Consider the following 22163-nt stretch of genomic DNA (forward strand, 5'->3'; position numbering starts at 1 on the left):
CACAAAATGATAAATGCCGATTCTGTCATACAGCTGTTGAGAGTGTAAACCATCTAACATCAGCATGCCAGATCCTCATGGCAGATGGGCATTATACATCCAGACATAAGATCTGTCAATATCTCCACTGGAAGATCTGCAAGGAACTGGAGTTGGAAGTCAAAGAACAAGTCTGGGAGCACGAGCCAACACCAGTCTCATCCAATGGAAAAATAACGATCTTCTACGACAAAGAGATCCCAGCAGGAAGACACATAGAAGGAGGTGCAATCAAACCTGATATTGTCATCTGGAACAAGCAAGAGAAAACAGCCAAAATCATTGATGTGACAGTCCCCAATGACTACGGCCTGAATCGAGCTGAAAGGGGAAAGATCTCAAAATACCAAGACCTAAAAAATGACCTAAGAACAACATGGTCATTGAAAGACATCGATATCATTCCAGTTGTGGTAGGAGCAACAGGCCTGATGAAGAAGAACCTGAAGAAATACCTTGAGGCAATCCCCGGTCACCCAAGTGCACATGAGGTGCAGTTGTCTGCGATTAAGGGAACGATCACCATCTTGAAGAGAGCCCTCGGATACAATGCCAGATCTGGTTAAGATAACTTTAGAACCTAGGATGCAACTTTAGACCCCAGGTTTGGGGCCCATTGCATTCTACTAAAAAGACATCAAAGATAAATGAAAAAACATAAGACAACATCACTCTCAATGAGTGACTTAAAGTGAGTCACTCATTGAGAGAGTACCGCCTTGGCAAAAGTAATTTGAGATACTTTTCTCACCAGAGTTTTGCGATCACAATTTCACCTGTCAGTTGAATAGATACACACTGAATGAATAGATACACTCACATTGTGCTTGTTTGTATCTAGATACTGATTCGTATCAATTAATCTCCACATGCCTACTCCACACTGTTATGCACATGTGATTCAGAGCTGGGACATTAAATCTAGATTCTTGACCTCTTAAAAATTTTTAATACAATAACCCAAGGCATTTATTTGATTGGAAAAATCCAACACAGTGTTGGTAAAAATCTATATAGACCTCTTAGTGTGGATGGGCACATGCATGTGCATGATTGCACACCTACACCACTAGTAACATGCACACAGGGTCAACTCTTGAGCAGTCACACATTAATAATTTAACACACAGTTAATTTTATCAGTTGTATTCCTGTCTTGTAATTCTAATTTCCCTAGGTGTCCAAGTTTCACGAATAAAAACACAGCAGAGTGCATTTGAACACATTTATTCATTCACAAAATACATACAAATTGGTGGTATTGCAGTGCCACTTTCACTCTGCATATCAGGATTTATTTCGTAGAATGTAGTAGAATGCTAGGTCACTGAGTTTGGGTGGTCTTTTAATATTTAGAGTTGAAAGTAAAGCTCTTGGTGGCTATTGGAGTATTTCTGTTTTATATATATATATGTCATAGAAGCCTAAAACCAGCTATATCAGACATAGTTTATGTTTATAGAAGGAGAATTTCTGAGAGTACCACCAAATCATGAAGGATGAATAATGAGCCACGCAGCATGTTTTTGTTGCCACGAGAGGCCTTATTCCACTATCATGAGAGAATGGTGGCTCTGAGAGGCAGTATCTTTAGTTAATGAGGCTCATCTCTGAGCGTGGCGCTAATTTCAAGATGTTCAAAATTTAGCAATAACAGCATGGGGCAGTTTGTATGCGAGTTACTACGACAACCAACGAGGATTATAGAGGCATGTTTGTGGTGAGGACGAGGCTGTAAAAGCCCATTACCCAAGCACCTACCAGCTAGGAGGACCAGGAGAGGTCATTTTTGGAGAGGATTAGCCCTCATGTGCACACAATTCCAACTGCTTTTTTTCCTTCCTCTCTGCTGCACCATGAAGTGGAGAACGGATTTGGAGCAGGTAAAAGGTAATTATTTGTAATGTTTTTATTTTAATAGCTTGGTAAAACAGTTGCATGTTCATTCATTCTATATAATCAACTATAAAAGTATGTCTATGATAGATTTAATATTTTGTTAATGGATCAGGAGCTCCGCTGTGTGTGCGCACTAATGCAATGACTCATGCTCAAAACGAGCATTTAGGCAGAACGCCAGCTCACAAAAGAGTGATTTTGCAGTCAATAATGGACAAACACAAAGTTAAAAGTTGGATCATGGTCAATAAAGCCAGCGACCCGTGGATGGAAAGGAAGCCAGTGAGGAGTGCAGAGGCGGCTGTCTAGTAATGCAGAACAGCAATGCGCGCAAAAGAGCGATTTTGCAGACATAAACGGACAAACACAAAGTTAAAAGTGGGATCACTGTGTCAAAAGAAATAAAGCCAGCAGGAGGAAGTGCAGAGGCAGTGGCCATTTACATGTAACACTTTAGGGGGGGAAAAAAGCATTTACATGTACGTATTTAATTAAAAGTTACAAAATCTTTCAAACATCTTTCTGTGTAAATATTTCATGTTACAACATGGAAACCCCTGGCTTAAAGACAAGTGCGGCCTATTTATGTACAATTTCTTTTTTCTTTTTAAAATTGGTAGGTGTGGCTAATATTCAGGTGCGCTCTATAGTCCGGAAATTACGGTAATATAAAAATGATTTACCACCCCCTGCTGGAAAGGAATTAGCAATGTTAGCTAATATCCGTAGTTTCTCCAAAAATATTAGTCTTATCAACATTCTGTTTTGGTCATCCATTACCCAAAACACATACTAAACGGAACATGTCAGCTGTCTTTAGTTTGTCTGTGATTGAAGTTATACACATACGCACAGGTTCTTGTCTTTCCCGCATTCTGACACAAGCAGGTGCTTTTATTTTTAGATGCAGAGACTGTGGCGGAAGACATCAAACGCAATCCCCACTTCAGTCATGGTACTGGCAACATGAAACTTAACTCTCTCATAGTAACAGCAACGTGAGACTTAACTAAATTGACTATACCAATTGAACTACAAAACCCCAATAAATCATAACACTAACAACAGTGTTAAATTAATATGAACCACAATAACACCATTTAAAACCCCAAACTCAAACAGTGCATTTCAGCACAATCTCCACTGTTTACTGGTTAACTAAAATTGCTAATTTCTACAAAAATAATTGTCCCATCAACTTTGTTTTGGCAGCATTCATCTCTGACCCAAAATACATAATCATACCAAACAGAAAATGTCAGCTCTCCCCATTTTCTGTGTGATAGAAGCCATACACATGCATGCACACACACAGAGGCCACTTGGCTTTTATAATATAGAAAATATATATATACACATACACACCATATTTTGTGGAGTATTATTCGCACCTTTTTCTGTACTAAATTAGGGATTTTTCTGCATTGCTGTAGTGTACTTTTTACTATTGCCATTTATTCTTTTATTGTTGTTGTTCATGTTGTTTTGTGCTTTGATTCCTCGGAACACCCTATATAAATACTATTATTAATGATGAGAACGTCATAATTTTTTAGTATATAAAAAGGTGCAAGACCTCCCAAACTAGTTAAAAAACACAAGCAAGCATGCACCCACACACACAGAGCAGGAGTGGTGGCCAAGTGGTTAGTGCACGTGATTTTCACGGTTGAAACTGCACCCCTGCCACATTTCTCCATCTAATGTCAGGAAGGGCATCTAACGTAAAAGCTGTGCCAATTCAACATGCTGATCTACCTCAGTTTTGCTGTGGTGACCTTGACAACGGAGCAACCAAACGGACACACACACACAACTATAAAAAACGACTTGTACTCTGGAAAATATCGTAGTTACTTTATTATAAGAAAATCTTACTAAACATATTCTTCTTGAGACACAGCTTTTTAAACAATGGATTTGTTTAAGTTGGCATCACTGCAACAGCTTACCTTGAGTTTCTCACTGTCCATGTTGACAAGCTGTGTCCCGTCCACACCTCTGGCAGTGAACTCGGCCATGTATGACTCCATGTTCATAGCAATCAGCCACAGGCACACCTGCTGGTTGGTCCATTCCAAAACAGGGAGAGATTGCCACTGGTTGTTATTGGTGGGATCTGGGTCATTTCCCAGGGTCTAGCAGGGCACCAGTAAAGTGTACAGATGGAAAAAGGGGAGGGGTGGGGACAAGAGAATTTTCATATCCTATGAAAAGGCCAACAAAGAACACTTTACAGAGAAGGAAGGACAAGAAAGGAAGTAAAGGACAGACTCACCTCAGTGGAGGAAAAGGTGAAAGTGTGAGAGTGTCCAGAAAGGGAGTGATCAGAGATATGACACACCATGCTGGAGCTGCCCACTGGAGAACCAATGTTCTGGAACCAATAGAAACATACCCCGACTGCCACATTGTTATACTGCCTGTTGCATACAGCAAATACTAATGCATGGATGGTGTCTTTGCTTCCAGCACAAACACAGTGATCCATGTATGTGAGATCAATTCTAAGACCTTTACTTATATGAGACTGAACAGAATAAAACTGACCAAGTTTAGAGAGAGAAGCAAATTGGCATGCAACCAGGAGCTGCAAGTAAAAATCTATAACAATGCAAGTCAAATCTATAACAATGCAAATAAAGATGATTTTTTTTTTCTACTGCAGTGATGTCAATGGCTTCAAAGCCACCATGGGAGGAGATTAAGTCTGTGTAAAGAACCCAAACATTGTGTAATTTATGTCATTTAATTAAAATTTAGAAAAGCTGAAATAAACCTTTTCTTTTTTATTCGGCTGTGTGGTGCCAATTTGCTCTGTAATTCCAGCATACTAAATGGTAAGATGACTGCATTTTCATTTTAAACCTGAGGTCAAATGCTCAAGGTGCTTTACAATAATGCATCACATTCACTGATTTACACATGCACTCACTCCATTCAATTTCAATTTATTCATTTTATATAGCGTCAAATCACAACAGAGTCGCCTCAAGGCACCTCAAACAAAACAATTCAGAAAACAAAATAAAATGAATTAAAAGATAAAAAAAAAAAAAAGAGTAAAAAAGTAAAAAGCATAGTAACATAATATGGCAGTATGCTAGCCATACAAAAGGGAAAATGAGTGCATCTTAAGTCTGGACTTAAGTCTCTACAGAATCTGTTTTATTGACGCAGGGAGATCATTCCACAGAACAGGGGCATGATAAGAGAAAGCTCTGTGACCCGCAGACTTTTTATTCACCCTAGGGACACAAAGTTTCTTTCTTTCTTTCTTTCTTTGCACTCCTTGTGATGACTAGATGATGTTACTTTGTGTTAAAGGGGTAGGCATTAAAAGCTTTGCTTCGGCCTACACCCTTTCAGGCACACGGATGCATTGTCAATCCATTTTCTTGGTCAATCCATTTTCTTTTTCACTGTCAATCCATCTTCTTTTCGTTGTAAGTTTTGTTTGTTGTTGTTTTGTGTATGTGCTGAATAAATAAATAAATTAATTAATTCACGTATTCCTACATCCTGTGACCGCAAAGCCCGGGCCAGTATGTAAGGTTTAATTAGGTCAGCTAGGTAGGGAGGTGGCAGTCCATGAACAATTTTATAGGCTAGTAGCAGAACCTTAAAATCTGATCTCACAGGGACAGGAAGCCAGTGAAGAGATGCCAAAATGGGTGTAATGTGGTCAAACTTTCTGCTTCATGTCAAAAGTCTGGCAGTAGCATTTGAACCAGTTGGAGAGCCCTAATTTTGGACTGCAGTAAGCCAGAAAATAGAACATTGCAATAGTCCAATCTAGAAAAGACAAATCATGAATCAGGGTCTCAGCATCAGCCATAGACAGGATGGGGCGAATCTCCACTATATTTCGCAGATGGAAGAAAGCAGTCCTTGTATTATCTCTAATGTGGAGGTCAAAGGATAATGTACGATCAAAAATTACCCCAAGGTTCCTCACTTTGTCAGTATGATGTATGACACACGAGCCTAGGCTAAGCATTAGCTGGTCAAAATGATGCCAATGTCCCACTGGACCAAGAACCATCATTTCGATCTTATCAGAGTTTAAAAGTAGGAAGTTACTAGACATCCAGCTTCTCACTGATGCAAGGCAATCGTGTAAAGATTTTATGTGGATGAGATTACCAGAAGCTATCGGGATGTACAACTGAATATCATCAGCATAGCAGTGAAAGTAATCCCAAAATGCTGCAATATATGCCCGAGGAGTGCTATCTAAAGGGAGAAAAGCAGGGGGCAAAATCAGCAGCGATTTATAGTCGCACTCAAAGATGCACTGAGAGAAATGCTAGGAATTAACCCAACAACCCCTAAGGTAACACAGGGGGTTGATGATCTAATGGTTAAGGTGTTGGTCTTGAGACCAGAATGGGCCCACATTTTCTAAGTGCCCAGTGACTGCTGTTGGATGGCACCTTGACTGTTGCCAAGTGTGGGTAGAATGAGCATTTGCTCGCCATTCGCCCTCATTCGGCCGCTGGTGTGAAGGCTGGCTCGATCGGGACATGTAGCCAGAGTTCGACATGGCCGATCATTTCGTGCAGCCCCTCAACCGCGGTCTGAATGGTCTGACCTGCGTATGACATGCTGTACGAATGTTTCAACCATGTTTGGATAGCAGTACAACCTCATCTTGACATTGTTTATTGGGTTTCTAGCACAAGCACAATGCGAATGTAGAGTGCATGTTCTGTGGCCAAATGGTTGTGCTGACTGCTGTATGAGGCATTCAAGTGTGGCTCAGATTTTTCACGAGTACCATTCGAATCCTCCTTTGTGCGCCATTCGGCCTCATTTGTGTTATGTGTGACGGGACCATAAGTGTTGTCAAGCGATTAAAAAAAAAATCTAATTAATTCCAAGAAGGCGGCACAGTGGCTTAGTGGCTTACACTGTTGCGCCACAGCAAGAAGGTTGTAGGATCGCTTTTTGTATCGTGTTTGCATGTTCTCCATGTGTTTATATATATATATATATATATATATATATATATACACACATATACACACACACACACACACACACACACACAAGGCACATACACCAGAAAGGCAAAAACAATGAGAAATGTTTTTACCTTTCTGGTGTATGCAGGGTTGGGAGGGTTACTTTAAAAATTTATTCCAATACAGTTACTAGTTACCTGTTGAAAAATGTAGTCAGTAAGGTAATCCAAGTACCATAATATTAAAGTAATGTAATTTGATTACTTTCAATTACTTCTGGATTACTCCAATATAAAATATGCTAATACAGACAAAATAAACTAAATAGAAATAGTCTTGACCACATAGTACAGTTTATTAAGCAAAAATAAAACTGTTTCTTTTACATGGCATGCTCTGTTTTACTTCACATTATGAATTAAGAGCAACCACAATATTGTTTTAAACACACCCAGTATTCACAAAAAATGCCAAACAAATGAAGGATAATGAAAACTCAGGCGGTGTGCGGATGAATTTGTAATTAAAAGTGGCTTGCAGAACAATATACAAAAAAAAAAAAAAAAAAAAAAAATTCTGCTACTTGTTCAGTAAACATAAAATGATTTTACTTTAGTCTTTCACATAGCATTCGCACCATGTTTAACATATCAGTCCACTTATTGAACTTTCAAAATAAGAACAAAAGCATAATGAAAACCATTAAGTAAATACTATCAGTAAGGAGGCGTGATCGCCATTTTAATTCCGGGCAAGTTAGTGATTTACGTGCATAGATGTTCAAGAAACAGGTGGAATATGCCGGAAAGCTGCGCATGTTGGCAAAGCCACAAACGGAGGAACAAGGGATACAATATTTCCTTCCACAAGTAAGTGGTTTTGGTTATTGTTGTCACTTTGTCCGTGATATTTGGATGATAAACAGCTGTATGTTTCCTGCCGTGTTGCCCGATGACACGGACCATTAACTCTTCACTTATTTCTAGTTGATATTTTCCACTGCTAGACCAGTGTCTAGTTAAAATACTTGTCGTTAGTAATAAAAATTGTTTGACAAGACTGGGGATTTTTTTTCAAATTTGCACCTTAAAATAATGAGATTATAATGACCCGCGCTGTGTCGCTCACAGTCACACCCACACATAGAGATGTGTACCCACACCACTGACTTCATGAATGAAACTCGGTCAATAAAGGATAATTGTGTAAAAATATAATATGCATATAAATGTATTGTAATGTTTTTAGGAGCTGCGATGCATTGAACAGAACAGCAGCTCAGCTCAGCAGCTTGAACACCGCAGATCCGTGTAACTTTCAACACTAATATTTGGGAATGTGTGTGTGTGTCTGAGTAAGTTTAATACTTTCCTGACATAATTTAATTTTACTGCCTCAATATCCAGGTCAAAATGGCATTTTAACACGTATTTTGCGAGCATTTTTCTGAGTGTGTTCAGTCGCGAATCTCCATTGAAAATGCAATAACAACCGGGAACTTCATCAATATTTTGCCCAGTTAGGAGACATCATGTCGCTGTCCATTGAAGGGATGTTTTCGTTTCAAAGAAAAAAATATATTATATACAGATAATAGCAAAAAATGCATTAAAATTGTAATCCTGCAAACTAATCCCCATTTTTACTAAATATACCTGTAATCTGAATACGTCTTTTTTTCTGTAACTGTAGCGGAATACAGTTACCTTTTTTGTATCCTAATTACGTAATGCTGTTACATGTATTCCGTTACTCCCCAAGCCTGGGTGTATGTGCCTTGTGGATATATATATATTTCCACAAGGCACATACATCAGATTGGCAAAAACAATGAGAAATGTTTTTGCCAATGGCTCTCGGTGGCATATTCAATCTGGCCACCATGGTGTTTGTTAAATTGTGGGGCGACTCTAGTCAGATAGGCCAAAAAAGGGGGAGGGAATCCAAAACACTACAGTTCTGTCATCAAGTTCACAAAATGATGCTGCCTTCCTCTGCCGTAGCAGCTGCACCCATGTTTTATGTATTGCTCTTAGTAAATCTTTTGTGATGAAGCACATGAATTAAACTGGTTAACTGCTGTTCATGTAACTGACCACCATTATGTATACCCCCCACCCCACCCCCAACAACAACTAAAATCCACCTATATTCTCTTAAAGGTGTTTGGCAAGGAACTACTTTCCTTCATGCTCATCTGATGCACAAATCCATAAAGTGGGTCAGGAGGAGCTGTGTTTATGAAATCAATATCATACAAGTACAGTATGACATCAATTAAACAAAATCCAGTTACCTTTCCCTGAAGAGATTTGGAGATTTGTGTGTAATTATTATTCAAAAACAATTTCAAATTGCCCTTGCAAGATTCACGGACACGGTGATAACTATATGCACCCTTAAGTTTTGTTTGTGGGTGTTAAATAATAATAATAATAATAATAATAATAGAAAACAGCAACATAAGCCTTTTTTAATTTTTAACAGAATCTGCTGAAAACATGGCTTCCAAAAAGTATCATTACATTATTCGGCATATTTACAAAAAAGGGCTTAGTTAGGCAATTTTAAATTATTTTTATGCCACGCTACTATGTACATAGTGCAATATCACCCCCGTGTGTTCACTTTTCCTCACCTGATCTCTTCTACCTGTGGTGGTGAGGTATGGCAGGCTGCTGCTGGACACGGAGCGAAGCTTCTCCCTACTGCTGTTCTCCTCCTCCTGTTTCTCCCTCCCTCGATCTCCAAACCACGGAATCAAAAGGCAAGAAGGCATAGAGGTGACTGAACTTGAAGGGGAAACTCCATCAGGATCACCCACCAGCTCAGTAGATGAAGCCCTGGTGGAGAACAATGAACATTAGTTTCAGTCTTCACTTTTGAAAACAAAACCTTTGATGCTTGGTTGTTTTCATGTGCAATAATGCCACACCTGTTGTTCAGTGACTTTTTGGCCTTTTTATCACTTCGTCTTTTGCTGAGAGACTTACGGAGTCCGCTGGAAAAGGAGTAGAGATTACAGTCTGAAGGGCATCAAGATAAAACATCAAACTAGCAAAATCTGACATCCTCCACAATAAACGGCTGATCAGGAATACGTGGGTTCTTATACGCTAAAATTCATTACGAAACAGGGAAAATATTTTAGAACAGCAGAACCCACGTTTTAGGTAAAACAACGAGACAGAGGCCCTGCACCTAAAGTCAGGAAACTTCCTTTTGGTTTTTCTGGATGCTGAGGATTTGCACGGTGAGGGAATGACAGTGGCACTGATGGAACTTGGAGGGGTGAAGACTGAGGTGTTGGGGGTTTGAGGACTAAGGGCAGAGAAAGAGGAAGTACTGGACTGGCCACTCTGACTACTTCTTTGCCCCAACCCTACTGGAACAGGCAGCGATTGGCTCTCCAGGAATTTCTGGACTTCGTCTTCCTGTACAAAGTAAAAACAGCCATACATCAGGTTGCACCGTCAATGGTAAATATGACGTTTCACCATAAACAGTATTCGAGCTCCATCTCTGACCTGTTTTCTGAAGCTTTCTCTGAGTTTGTCCCGTGATGGCGGATGACGTTTGGCTTTCTGGGCCAGCTGAGCTCTGGCTATGTGAACACTGGAATCTAGACGTCCTGTGTCAGGAACTGGAATATACCAATCTGGAGCTGAAACACGGGCACATACAGTTTTTATTCTTTTCAAGATGATTACATGTTGGGAAAGGTTTATCGTTTTATCGTTTTGTGCTTTAATTCTGTTTTCATGCATTTTATTAATTATTTTTCTATTAAGTAGTGAGAGTGTGTTTTTGTTTGTGAAACATTTTGTTGGTGTTAAATTACTGTCAATGTGTTTTATAAAACGCAGTCTTAAGGCCCATGGCAGTTTGCACGTCTGCCGCATCCAATGTGAAAGACGGGGATAGACAACAGTGGGGCTTGAAGGGCAGCAGGTGGCTTCACAGATGATCAGGACTTTTAAGTTGAAGTGGGGAGCTCACCATTAAAACTACCTACTGACGTGGTTGCAAGGAAAGCCTGCAGTTTCTCAGCCCTTGGTGTCCACCCCTATTGTGGATAGTTTTGTACTTGAAGCCTGTGTACCTTCCAGTGGTGGCTGCTGGTATTTCAAAGACGGGAACCTCATTGTCGGCTTACATCATAAAATTGGTCAATTTATTTATATGTAAATTCAAATATGTAAAATGGTCATAACAGTTCCTAGTTGCACAAGCATTTCACAATTTATATCTCTGTTACATACAGTATTTTATGATGCCACAATTACATTATAACAAGTATATTACTAATGTTTTTAAACGAAAATATCATGAAAAATTTTAAGGAATACATAGAACCTTTATTATTAAACATACATAACAGAGCCTGACTGTTTGAGGAAATCCTGCCCTTTATTGATCTATGCAAATGTTATGTTAAAGGTTGGCCAGCAAATTTTGCCATATCTAATTGTATCAAAAGCTTCAAAACACTGAACTATTGCTTCATATTGATTCAGTGGTTCAAAATGCTTCAGTTTCTCCATCACAAATTTTCATAAAAAAAAATTAATCAGCAACCAATAATTATTCCCACATGTGCCCAGATAGACTTACAATCATGAATACTTTGATGTTGTGTTGTGAATCGGGATGTTAATTAATGTGCGATGACCTTAAACACTAACTTACTGAAGAACGAAGCAGAGAGTAACTCACCTGGATCTTCTCACACGTCTAATCCGGTACCTGATGCCTGCGATCTGTGAATGTTCCTGTATCCAAATCACCAGCTTCGTCCGGTTCTATTGTCTTGCTGCAGATATGGACTCATTTTTTTGGGTGCGGTTCTTTTTTTTTTGGTAGCACTGTACAGACATATGATATCTAATGTGTGCCTTTAAAACAGACTGATTTATAGTGCACGCTAAACACTGGAATAAATTTTAAAATGCATAAATACGAAAAAATGTGCAAATGAATTCACACACGCCTCTATCTCAAGATAGCTGTCAATCAAAACAGGATTCAGCCTTTCAACTGATCAATCATTGTGCAGAACTCCAGCATCCAGGCCTGCAGGCCTGCCCACAGCTCCATTCACCCCCAGAGATGCGGAGCATCCGGGGGAGGGACAAAATCGTGGCATTTATCCGATGACCATTGAGTTTCAAAGCAATGGAAAAAAAACCTTTCCAGGCAGTTCCACTGAAGTGAACGGACGCTCAGCTTCTACAGGCAAATGCATTGACCACAGACCATATGAGAATAAAATTTATAAGAAGTTAACAAAATAGAGTCAATTAATTTGTGATAAGTAGCTGATTCTGAAGGAACTCGCCTTCAAAATGAACACGTTCTAACACATTTATAGTCAATGAAATGTTCACAAACTGTACATATTTGACCACTTAATATTTTGACATTTTAGGGGAAGCTGAGCTTCCCTTGCAGTCATAGAGAAATCTCCTCTGGTACCTTCCCAGTGGTTATCAGTAGAATAGAGATTTTAGAATCAAGGTATACGGTACAGGCAAAAATGTTTCTGCTTCAATAATATTAATCATCTAGTGTGAAAACTGTTCACACTTACTCATAACAGAAGTGTCCACAGAGCAGTTGTACCTTTCAGACACCAGCTCTTTCCTCTCAAGTTGAGCTATCTGTCATGAAAATTGACAGAGGGGAAAAAAAGACAACTGGTTCAGTGAAGGAATACTGCAGTATTTTGGACTGGCAGAAGTTTCAGTTTACCTGGTTTTGCAATCTTTCTACTCTCTCTTTAATTTGCTGGTCTCTTTCCTCTATCTCTCTCCTCAAATCTCTTTCTCTTTTCTCCCACTCCTCTTCTCTGAAGACAAAGAAAAGCACAACAACCGAAAAAGTTTGATTCCTAAATACTCAGAGGGAAGCCTATAATAACTTTTCTTTCCAGGAAAGACTCCCGCTTATTGTTCATAAGACCATCTCACACGGTCAGGGACAGAACTGATAGATACCTGCTCTGGTACTCCCTGACCAGTCTTTTAGCTTTGCTGTATTTGATCTCCAGACTTTCTGATTGACTCTGAGCATCAGCCAGCCTTTGGCTCACAACCCTGCACAGTGTCTGGGCCTCTTGCCAATACCTGACAAACAGAGAGAAGGTCATAAAACATTTCATTAACTGTCATCATCATCTTTATAAAGAACAACAATAACATGGTCATTATTAAATTTTTACCTCCAGTTCCAACAAAAATCAAATTAGACTTTTTTTTGGACGAGTTATTTATGAAAAACAACACAAGAACCACCAAATTTGACTTCTTTTTATGCAGAGTTGTATCAAGGTAAGTCTTGACCAAGGTTCCACAGCTGGGAATAACTGACGCATTCATGCATCAGCCACACTCAATAAATAATAAGGACAAGAACAGGCAGACGCACACATACAGATGAAGCACAATAACAAATGGCTCAAATGTTCACAGGGTGGAGGAAACCTAACAAAGATTATTATTCACATAACCTGTGGAATCAATGTCAATAACGTCCATATAGACACTGTTCATCAAGGATATAATGCACAGAGTCCACAGTGTCTGAAGTGGTTCTGTGGTAAAAATCCTGGAATATATGGTGATTAAACATTATAGGATTGTGCGGTTTGTTATGAATTGGATAAAACATTCATAGGTTGTAGTGTAGAAGGAAAAAACTAAATGTGACAGATGCAGGTATGCACACAGATATATATATGTATATCCCCTAGTGGGGATAGAAATTTGAAGAAATATGATTCACTTTTCTCAGAAATTGTAGATCAACACTTTACCACAGTGGTAAAGTGGTGATCTACAATTTTTATAAAAGTTTTAGACTTTTGCAAAAGCCTAAAACTTTTATAAAAGTTTCAGACTAAATCTTTACCACAATACTATATACTAAAGAACAATCAAGTGCAGAGAGACTACATTACTGTACTTTTCTAATTTGTCAGCTTTCTCCTCTCCATCCTCCAGTCTTTGTTCCAAATCAGCCTTCTGACTTTCCCAACAGGCCTGCTGCTCCTTCAGTGTATGTAACTGAGACACACAGCAGAAGAGTGTGTATACATTTGTGCAGCAAAGTAAGAAACATTGAAAAAGATCCCCCCCACACCCAAATAAATAAATATATACAATAGAATGACACTTTTTGGTGTAAAATGTGCTTTGATTTATCTCTGTATGTTGAGCACATCAATTCGAAAAAACCAGAGCAAACAAAACAGCATAATTTCAAGTATTTATCAGTCCAACAGAGACAAAAGCTACATACTGTACTAAATAGCTTTCATTAACCCAGTTAAGTCACAGTGGTGTTTACTTCAAAACTCAGAAAACAGGGCTGACGTGGAAAGTGTTGAAGAGGGCCCTCGTCCTAATAACTCCACACTGGTTCATCTCACACACAATTAAATGGGTCAGACTGTACCAAGTGTGGATGAAAAGGTAGTGTATTAAAATGTGTGCACAGTATTGGTTTGTACGAGTCTCAATCCGAGCTGACTGACCTACCTTTTCTCTAACGCTGTGAAGCTGCGCTGTTCTGTGCTGCAGCTTTGACTGGAGCTATGAAATTAGATTAATAATAATGACAAAGAAGATAAAGTGGTTAGATGCAAAATAAAGTGCTGCTCATCATGAGTGTTGTCAACAACTTAATATACAGCCGCTTTTTAGGCATCTCAGAGGTTGAGTGGAAAATACCTGCTGATATTTGAGGCACAGTTGGTAGTTCTCCAGACTAGAGAGAACAGATACATCCTCATCATCGTCTTCTTCGGCCTCTGACCATTTCTCAGACATGTTCCCATCACTGCCCTCATCGCCACTTGCTTGTGCGATCTGGAGATTAAACACAAAATGTATAGTTCAATCATACTGTAGGAAACACAGAACTATTATTTTCAAAAAGCACACCTTTCTAGATGTGTTGTCCATTTCCAGGCTTTCATTAATTAGTCGTGCCACTTCACTCTCCACTCCCTCCTTCTCACGACCAATCAAAAATCTGCACAAGATGAGAATATCTTATCAGAACTGAGTGGAACAGTGACATATTACTATAAAAGTAATGCCACTACAACACAGCATCGACAACCATACCCTGGTTCCCAGTACACTGACATATACTGTACAAACAGGTTTTCAGATGGTCGGTCTTAACCTCTCACAAGCTGGAGCACTGATCCAATCACCAATGATTACTGACTTTCAGCTGTCCCAAGAAAGTGAGATGAATGTGAGCCCCTGACAATGTAACACACTTGCAAACATGTTAAACAAGAGTGCTCTGAGAGCGCAATATCCCCCGCTGACAAATGCTGCTTTGGTACAAGTGCTTGCCACATTCTGATAACATTTCAAGGTATGTGATAGTTGATTTCAGAATGCAGATATTAACTTATGAAACTGGCAGTGTCTAGGTTTGTTAATCAAGGGCCATAACTTTGCCAAAAGGTGTCAATCTTGTCCAATATTACAATATGCATATTACCAACCTATAACAAGGAATTGTACCAAGTTTCACAAAATTCCTCCTAAAAGTATAAAAGATATTGATTTCAGAATCCTTATACCATTTTTTGGGATGGACAGACAGAAATCGACACGACATAATCCTCCTGCGAGCCTTCAGTCAGTGGGGAATAAAAACTAATAAACCATTAAAAAGAATACGCCAGAAAACAAAATCAGATTCAATTCACTTTGAATAACTTTCATACTGCAGAAAACATTTAGAACTCTGGAAATCTCATTATTCATTTAGACACTAATAGATAGATAAATACTTTATTAATCCCGAAGGAAATTATGTGGTGGTCTGTTGCTCCCATATACCAAATACCCATGTACCCAAATACCACACTACAAATGCTTTATGCCTCATTACAATGGCAGACTCAGAGAAGAAGAGAAAGGTTTGTGCGACTGCTACAATCTGTGGACATTATAAATGAAAATGTGGTAGTAGGATTGTCATATAATGTAAAAATACAATACAGTCCTCAAGTCAGTGAAGGAGAATTACACATTTAATATTCTGCCTTATGACATTAGTAAGATCAGATGCTTTCTTCTCCCTGTTTGTACAGACATTGTTGCCTTTATGGGCACATGCCTTTTCCAAGTGCCCTGCTAGGTTGTAAATGTTTCTCTTAAATGTCAGACTTAGAAAAATGACTAAAAGATAAATAAGAAATCTTACTTCAGATTCTTAAAATGTGCACAGATCTGATAAATTCTTCTTCTGAAAATCTTAATGAACCAGCATAATCATGACAAAATATCACAAATAAACTAGCAAGCTTGAGGAATTACATATGTGGTTAGAGAAGATATGCAAGTTCACTGGGAACATACAGAAAGTTTAGGGGAGGAGACCACTACTCTGTTTAAGGTTGGTGAATTTCATATCACAATAACACACACACACACACACACACACACACACACACACACACACACACACACACACACACACACACACACACACACACACACACACACACACACACACACACACACACACACACACACACACACACACCTCATTTTCTGTAAAAATTTCAATGAATTAATAGTTTATACATAATGACCATATGGAAAGGCCCATTTCCTATAACATGTTAAATTATATACTCAAAAATAAAAAGGTATTTAGTCATGCTTCAATTATTTTTCTCCTTTTATTTAGAACCTTTGGGCAAATGTTCATGTTAAAATAAAAAGTTACTTAATGATGTGTGAAACATCCTGCGTTTACAGTTTTGTTAAACATACATTTTTAAACATTGGGTTTTCTTTAACTATAACTTCAGTTTTCAATATAATTTATCTGAAAATCAAATTGTAAGAAGTAAAACCATATAAATAGAAGTAAACTAGACAAACTGTTACAACCGATTCCATGTCACCCTGCAGGAACAATCTGCACACATTGCCTGTTTGTTGAAGGGACTCACAGAATACCGAGTGGGTAATCTCTGAAATTAAACCATTAATTTCTGAATGTTTCACAGTGGTTATGTACATGGGCATCTTGGCAAACCATGTGGAAAGCTTTTTTGCCCTTCCCCTTTAAAAATCAAAGTTGTTTAAGGCTGTACCAGCATTTTCTGCTTGATCTGCAGACATGCTCTGAAATTTGACAGAGACCCTTTTGTTTTTAGGGAACAGCAAATGAGTGAGGATGGGTGTGATTTATCCACCAGTTCCAGCAGCTGTATTGACAGAGGGACACATAAATTGATAATGAATTTAAGAGGAACCAGTGGGGTGACAAATCCATAAAACAGGCTGTCCTGAGCATCTCCTGTGCGGAGTCCATTCATACTGCACATGTGAAAGTGAAAGCAGAAGTGATGCAAAATTAATAGAAACAAGAAAGGGGGGTCTCAACCAAGTAGTCCCACCAAGGCCTGATGTTTCCCTTCATAGATTAAATGTGATCAGGGGTGTTGAGGGTGGTATGGCTGTAAAACAGGAGAGGTGGTAGATTGGACCATTCTGGTTACTACTGTGACTAGGATTGGTTGTTCAAGTGCCACTCAAACAAGAACTGCCAATTTGCTGCATCCTGGGTATGACAGGTCTACAGCCTGCAGGTAGCCAGCAGCCAACAAAAATCTCCTTGCTGGGTTGGTGGTGGGACTTGCACTCCAACCCCTAAGAAAACGGACACCGAAATGGATGCGGGGAGCAATCAAAAATGGAGATGTTGAAAGCATAACTAAAGAAACACTGCATATAAAGGATGACGAATAAATGATTTGGCTGTGGTGAAAACCGTGTTATTGACTGAGGTATAGAAAAAAAAATATATGATCAAATATCTATCCATTTGCTTTCAAGAAATTCTTTGGCCTCTTTGTATTGCACTGCAACCAAATATTCTGATGTACTACAATAAGGAAACAAGAACACACTGATGAGTTTACGTTCTTATTTGGACATTCCAACACAAAGTGAGGCTTTGTGACATAAAATACACAGAAATGACATCTGCAACAAACAAGTAATACACAGAGTGACTTACTTGACCAGACCTGATGTATTCTTGAGGACTGTGGCAGCAAACAGCTGAGAGACTCCAACCAAACTCACCCCATCCACCTCCACTATCTGGTCATTCACCTGAATCCTAATCAAATCTAAATCAGTTAATCTAAATCTCATTGGTGCCACATTAAAGCCACTAAATAGGTGATGGATGACAGAAAGCACCTCCCATCCTTCTGTGTTGCTCCTCCCTCAGTGATTGTCTTTACAAAGATTCCAAGCTTCTCCAATCCTTGGTCAGCTCCTACGCCCATTCCTATTATACTGATACCCAGACCATCATCTCCTAGGAAGAGAGAGAAATCACTTTTTAAAAAAATATTTATTTTTAATTTAGCTGCATGGACATCAAGTGAATTAGGCGTTTATAATTTGTTGTAGGATGATAATGGAACTAAACCTCAGATTATATATATATACATATATATATATTTGTGTGTCATCCCAGCTAACTGTACTTTGGTACATGCATGTTTTTTATTCTTATTTCTTTTTTCGGGTGGGGCAACCAACCAACAATTTGTGTCAGCAACCTTTTCCACATCAACTTTGCAGTTTTCTTTTTGGGCATACTGAGAGGTCCAAATGGGCAGAGCTTGGCTTTTTCTCAGCGAATATTGATGTTAACCACTGTTGACACTGTTCAGTGCTTTCATGGAGCAGGTGTTGGAAAGGATTGTTGAGACCAGTGGCTTAGGTACCAGTTTGAAGAGGAAAGGTTTACTGACTTTGACTTAAGAGAATGATGCTGTGATTCTTGCAGAATCAATAGATACCCTGATTGTGGAACTAGAAATGTTGAGTGAGGAGTCTCAGTGTCTTGTGACCATCCTGGACCAAGATTAACATAGTATCTGTATGCAGTTAAAGTGTCCAAGTTGTAGAGACATTTGCTTATTGCTGCAGTGACATTCACGTCTCTGGGTCCTCTGCCTTTGAAACTGAGAAATGACTGGGAAGAGCTTATAAATCATAAGATCTCTGGACTCAGGTGTTTGGTGATACTGGTACAGTGAGGAAAATAAGTATTTGAACACCCTGCGATTTTGCAAGTTCTCCCACTTAGAAATCATGGAGGGGTCTGAAATTTTCATCTTAGGTGCATGTCCACTGTGAGAGACATAATCTAAAAAAAAAAAAAAAAAAAAATCCAGAAATCACAATGTATGATTTATTTAATAATTTATTTGTATGTTACTGCTGCAAATAAGTATTTCAACACCTGTGAAAATCAGTGTTAATATTTGGTACAGTAGCCTTTGTTTGCAATTACAGAGGTCAAATGTTTCCTGTAGTTTTTCACCAGGTTTGCACACACTGCAGCAGGGATTATGGTCCACTCCTCCATACAGATCTTCTCCAAATCTTTCAGGTTTGGAGTTTCAGCTCCCTCCAAAGATTTTCTATTGAGTTCAGGTCGTGAGACCGGCCAGGCCACTCCAGGACCTTGAAATGCTTCTTAACGGAGCCCCTCCTTAGTTGCCCTGGCTGTGTGTTTGGGGTCACTGTCATGCTGGAAGAGCCAGCCATGACCCATCTTCAGTGCTCTTACTGAGGGAAGGAGGTTGTTTGCCAAAATCTGGCAATACATGACCCCATTCATCCTTTCTTCAATATGGTGCAGTCATCCTGTCCCCTTTGCAGAAGAGCACCCCCAGAGTAAGATGTTTCCACCCCCATGCTTCACGGTTGGGATGGTTTTCTTGGGGTTGTTCTCATCCTCAAAACATGGTAAATGGAGTTGATTCCAAAAAGCTCTATTCTGGTCTCATCTGACCACATGACCTTCTCCCATGCTTCCTCTGGATCATCCAGATGGCCACTGGTGAACTTCAAACGGGCTTGGACATGTGCTGGCTTGAGCAGGGGGACCTTGCTGCCCTGCAGGCTTTTAAACCATGACAGCATCATGTGTTACTAATGTAATCTTTGTGACTGTGGTCCCAGCTCTCTTCAGGTCATTGACCAGGTCCTCCTGTGTAGTTCTGAGCTTTCTCAGATTCATCCTTACCCCACAAAGTGAGATCTTGCATGGTATCCCAGACCGAGGGAGATTGACAGTAATCTTGTGTTTCTTCCATTTTCTAATAAATAATCGTAACAGTTGTTGTCTTCTACCAAGCTGCTTGCCTGTTGTCCTGTAGTTCATTCCAGCCTTGTGCAGGTCTACAGTTTTGTCCCTAGTGTCCTTAGACAGCTCTTTGGCCTTGGCTATGGTGGACAGGTTGGAGTGTGACTGATTGCGTGTGTGAACAGGCCGTTTTTTATACAGGTAACAAGTTCAAACAGGTAAAGAGTGCAGAATAAAGAAAAACTAACAGGTCTGTGTGAGCCAGAATTCTTGCTGGTTGGTAGGGGATCAAACTTATTTGCAGCAGTAACATACAAATAAATTATAAAAAAAAAAAAAAAAAAAAAAAAAAATCATACATTGTGATTTCCGAATTTTTTTTTTAGATTATGTCTCTCACAGTGGACATGCAACTAAGATGAAAATTTCAGACCCCTCCATGATTTCTAAGTGGGAGAACTGGCAAAATTGCAGGGTGTTCAAATACTTATTTTCCTCACTGTATATTTGCAGGAAACTGAAGGTACAACTCTTTAGGGCCCTGGTGCTCCCTGTCTTACTGTATGATTGTAAGAGTTGGACAACTAGAGACTGAAGGCGATGACTGGATGTCTTTGGTACGAAGTCTCTTTGGAGTACCCTCAGGTAATGCTGAACTTTGTTTCAAATTAGCAGTTACAGTGCATCCAGACAGTATTCACAGCACTTCGCTTTTTCCACATTTTATGTTACAGCCTTATTCCAAAACAGAGTAAATTCATTCCCCCCACCTCAAACCTACTCATAACACCCCATAATGACAACATGAAAATAAGCTTTGAAATTTTTGCAAATTTATTTAAAAAAAACAAAAACAAAAACCCTTCACTCTATACTTTGCGATGCACCTTTGACAGCAATTACAACCTCAGATCTTCTTGAATATGATGCCATAAGCTTGGTGCACCTATCTTTGGACAGTTTTGCAACACATCTTAAGCTCTATCACGTTGGATGGGGAGCATCTGTGCATAGCCATTTTCAGATCTCTATAGAGATGTTCAATTGAATTCAGGTCTGGGCTCTGGCTGGGCCACTCAAGGACATTCACAGAGTTGTCCTGAAGTCAAGGACATTCACAGATTTGTCCTGAAGTCACTCTTTTGATATCTTGGCTGTGTGCTTAGGGTCACTGTCCTGCTGAAAGATGAACCGTCACCACAGTCTGAGGTCAAGAGCGCTCTGGAGCAGGTTTTCATCCAGGATGTCTCTGTACATCGCTGCATTCATCTTTCCATCAATCCTGACTAGTCTCCCAGTTCCTGCTACTGAAAAACATCCCCACAGCATGATGCAGCTGCTTCACTGTAGGGAAGGTGCCTGGTTTCCTCCAAACTTGACACTTGGGATTCACGCAAAGAGTTCAATCTTTGTCTCAGACCAGAGAATTTTGTTTCTCATGGTCTGAGAGTCCTTCAGGTGCCTTTTGGCAGGGCAACCATGCATTGTGGCTTGTTTCCCCAGCCAATCCCTGTGTCAATTTACAGATGGGTGGATTGAGATGATGTAAATGAAGCATCTTGTCAACTGACACAGACAGGTATCTTGAAGCAGACGGCTAGAATTGAACCCCAGTCTATATTTGCAGTTTAATACCTACCACCCAATCACCCAACCCACAATGGAAACTGAAGGACAAAAAGGCATGACTGTGGCTTTGCTCAAATTAGAATCTCAAATCTGTTGAACCTCTAGGTTTGGACATGGACCCTGGAATAGAATGCATATGGACGACAAAAAAAAGAAAAAAAGAAAAAGACAAAGACAGAAACAGGACATAATACAAACCCTTTTCTATCTCTACTGGGAAAACGTGCATCCTGTCCACCCTCTTCTCCAGTTCATACTCTGCCGAGGCAGACACTGGGTCAATGTCCTCATTGTGTCTGTCGTACTCTGCATTAGAATATGTGCTGTACACCTGATAGACAGCAGACACACAGACATTTAAAATCACTACAATGGTTACGCATCTTACCATCAGTATACACACACACAAAATTACCCTACAGGCAGTTTTATTTGTTGCAATTGGTACACACTCATTAAGAGGGTGAGCTTGGT

General features: G+C 39.4%; 1 protein-coding gene across 1 annotated transcript in view; it reads right to left on the reverse strand.

Annotated features, from left to right (window-relative positions):
• The window catches only part of LOC117522071, a 34591-nt gene that overhangs the window by 4137 nt on the left and 8291 nt on the right, over nt 1-22163 (reverse strand). The window contains exons 4-19 of the mRNA XM_034183441.1: nt 21888-22020; nt 18155-18275; nt 17967-18071; nt 14849-14939; nt 14636-14773; nt 14444-14497; nt 13869-13969; nt 12902-13030; nt 12657-12753; nt 12496-12565; nt 10433-10569; nt 10107-10339; nt 9841-9906; nt 9544-9748; nt 4217-4315; nt 3891-4076 (exon numbers count right to left, since the gene is read on the reverse strand). Coding sequence (XP_034039332.1) covers nt 3891-4076; nt 4217-4315; nt 9544-9748; nt 9841-9906; nt 10107-10339; nt 10433-10569; nt 12496-12565; nt 12657-12753; nt 12902-13030; nt 13869-13969; nt 14444-14497; nt 14636-14773; nt 14849-14939; nt 17967-18071; nt 18155-18275; nt 21888-22020 — 1965 coding nt within the window. The remainder of the gene's footprint in view (nt 1-3890; nt 4077-4216; nt 4316-9543; nt 9749-9840; nt 9907-10106; nt 10340-10432; nt 10570-12495; nt 12566-12656; nt 12754-12901; nt 13031-13868; nt 13970-14443; nt 14498-14635; nt 14774-14848; nt 14940-17966; nt 18072-18154; nt 18276-21887; nt 22021-22163) is intronic.

This window comes from Thalassophryne amazonica, chromosome 12, assembly GCF_902500255.1.
Source record: "Thalassophryne amazonica chromosome 12, fThaAma1.1, whole genome shotgun sequence".
In the NCBI taxonomy this organism is placed as follows: Eukaryota; Metazoa; Chordata; class Actinopteri; order Batrachoidiformes; family Batrachoididae; genus Thalassophryne; species Thalassophryne amazonica.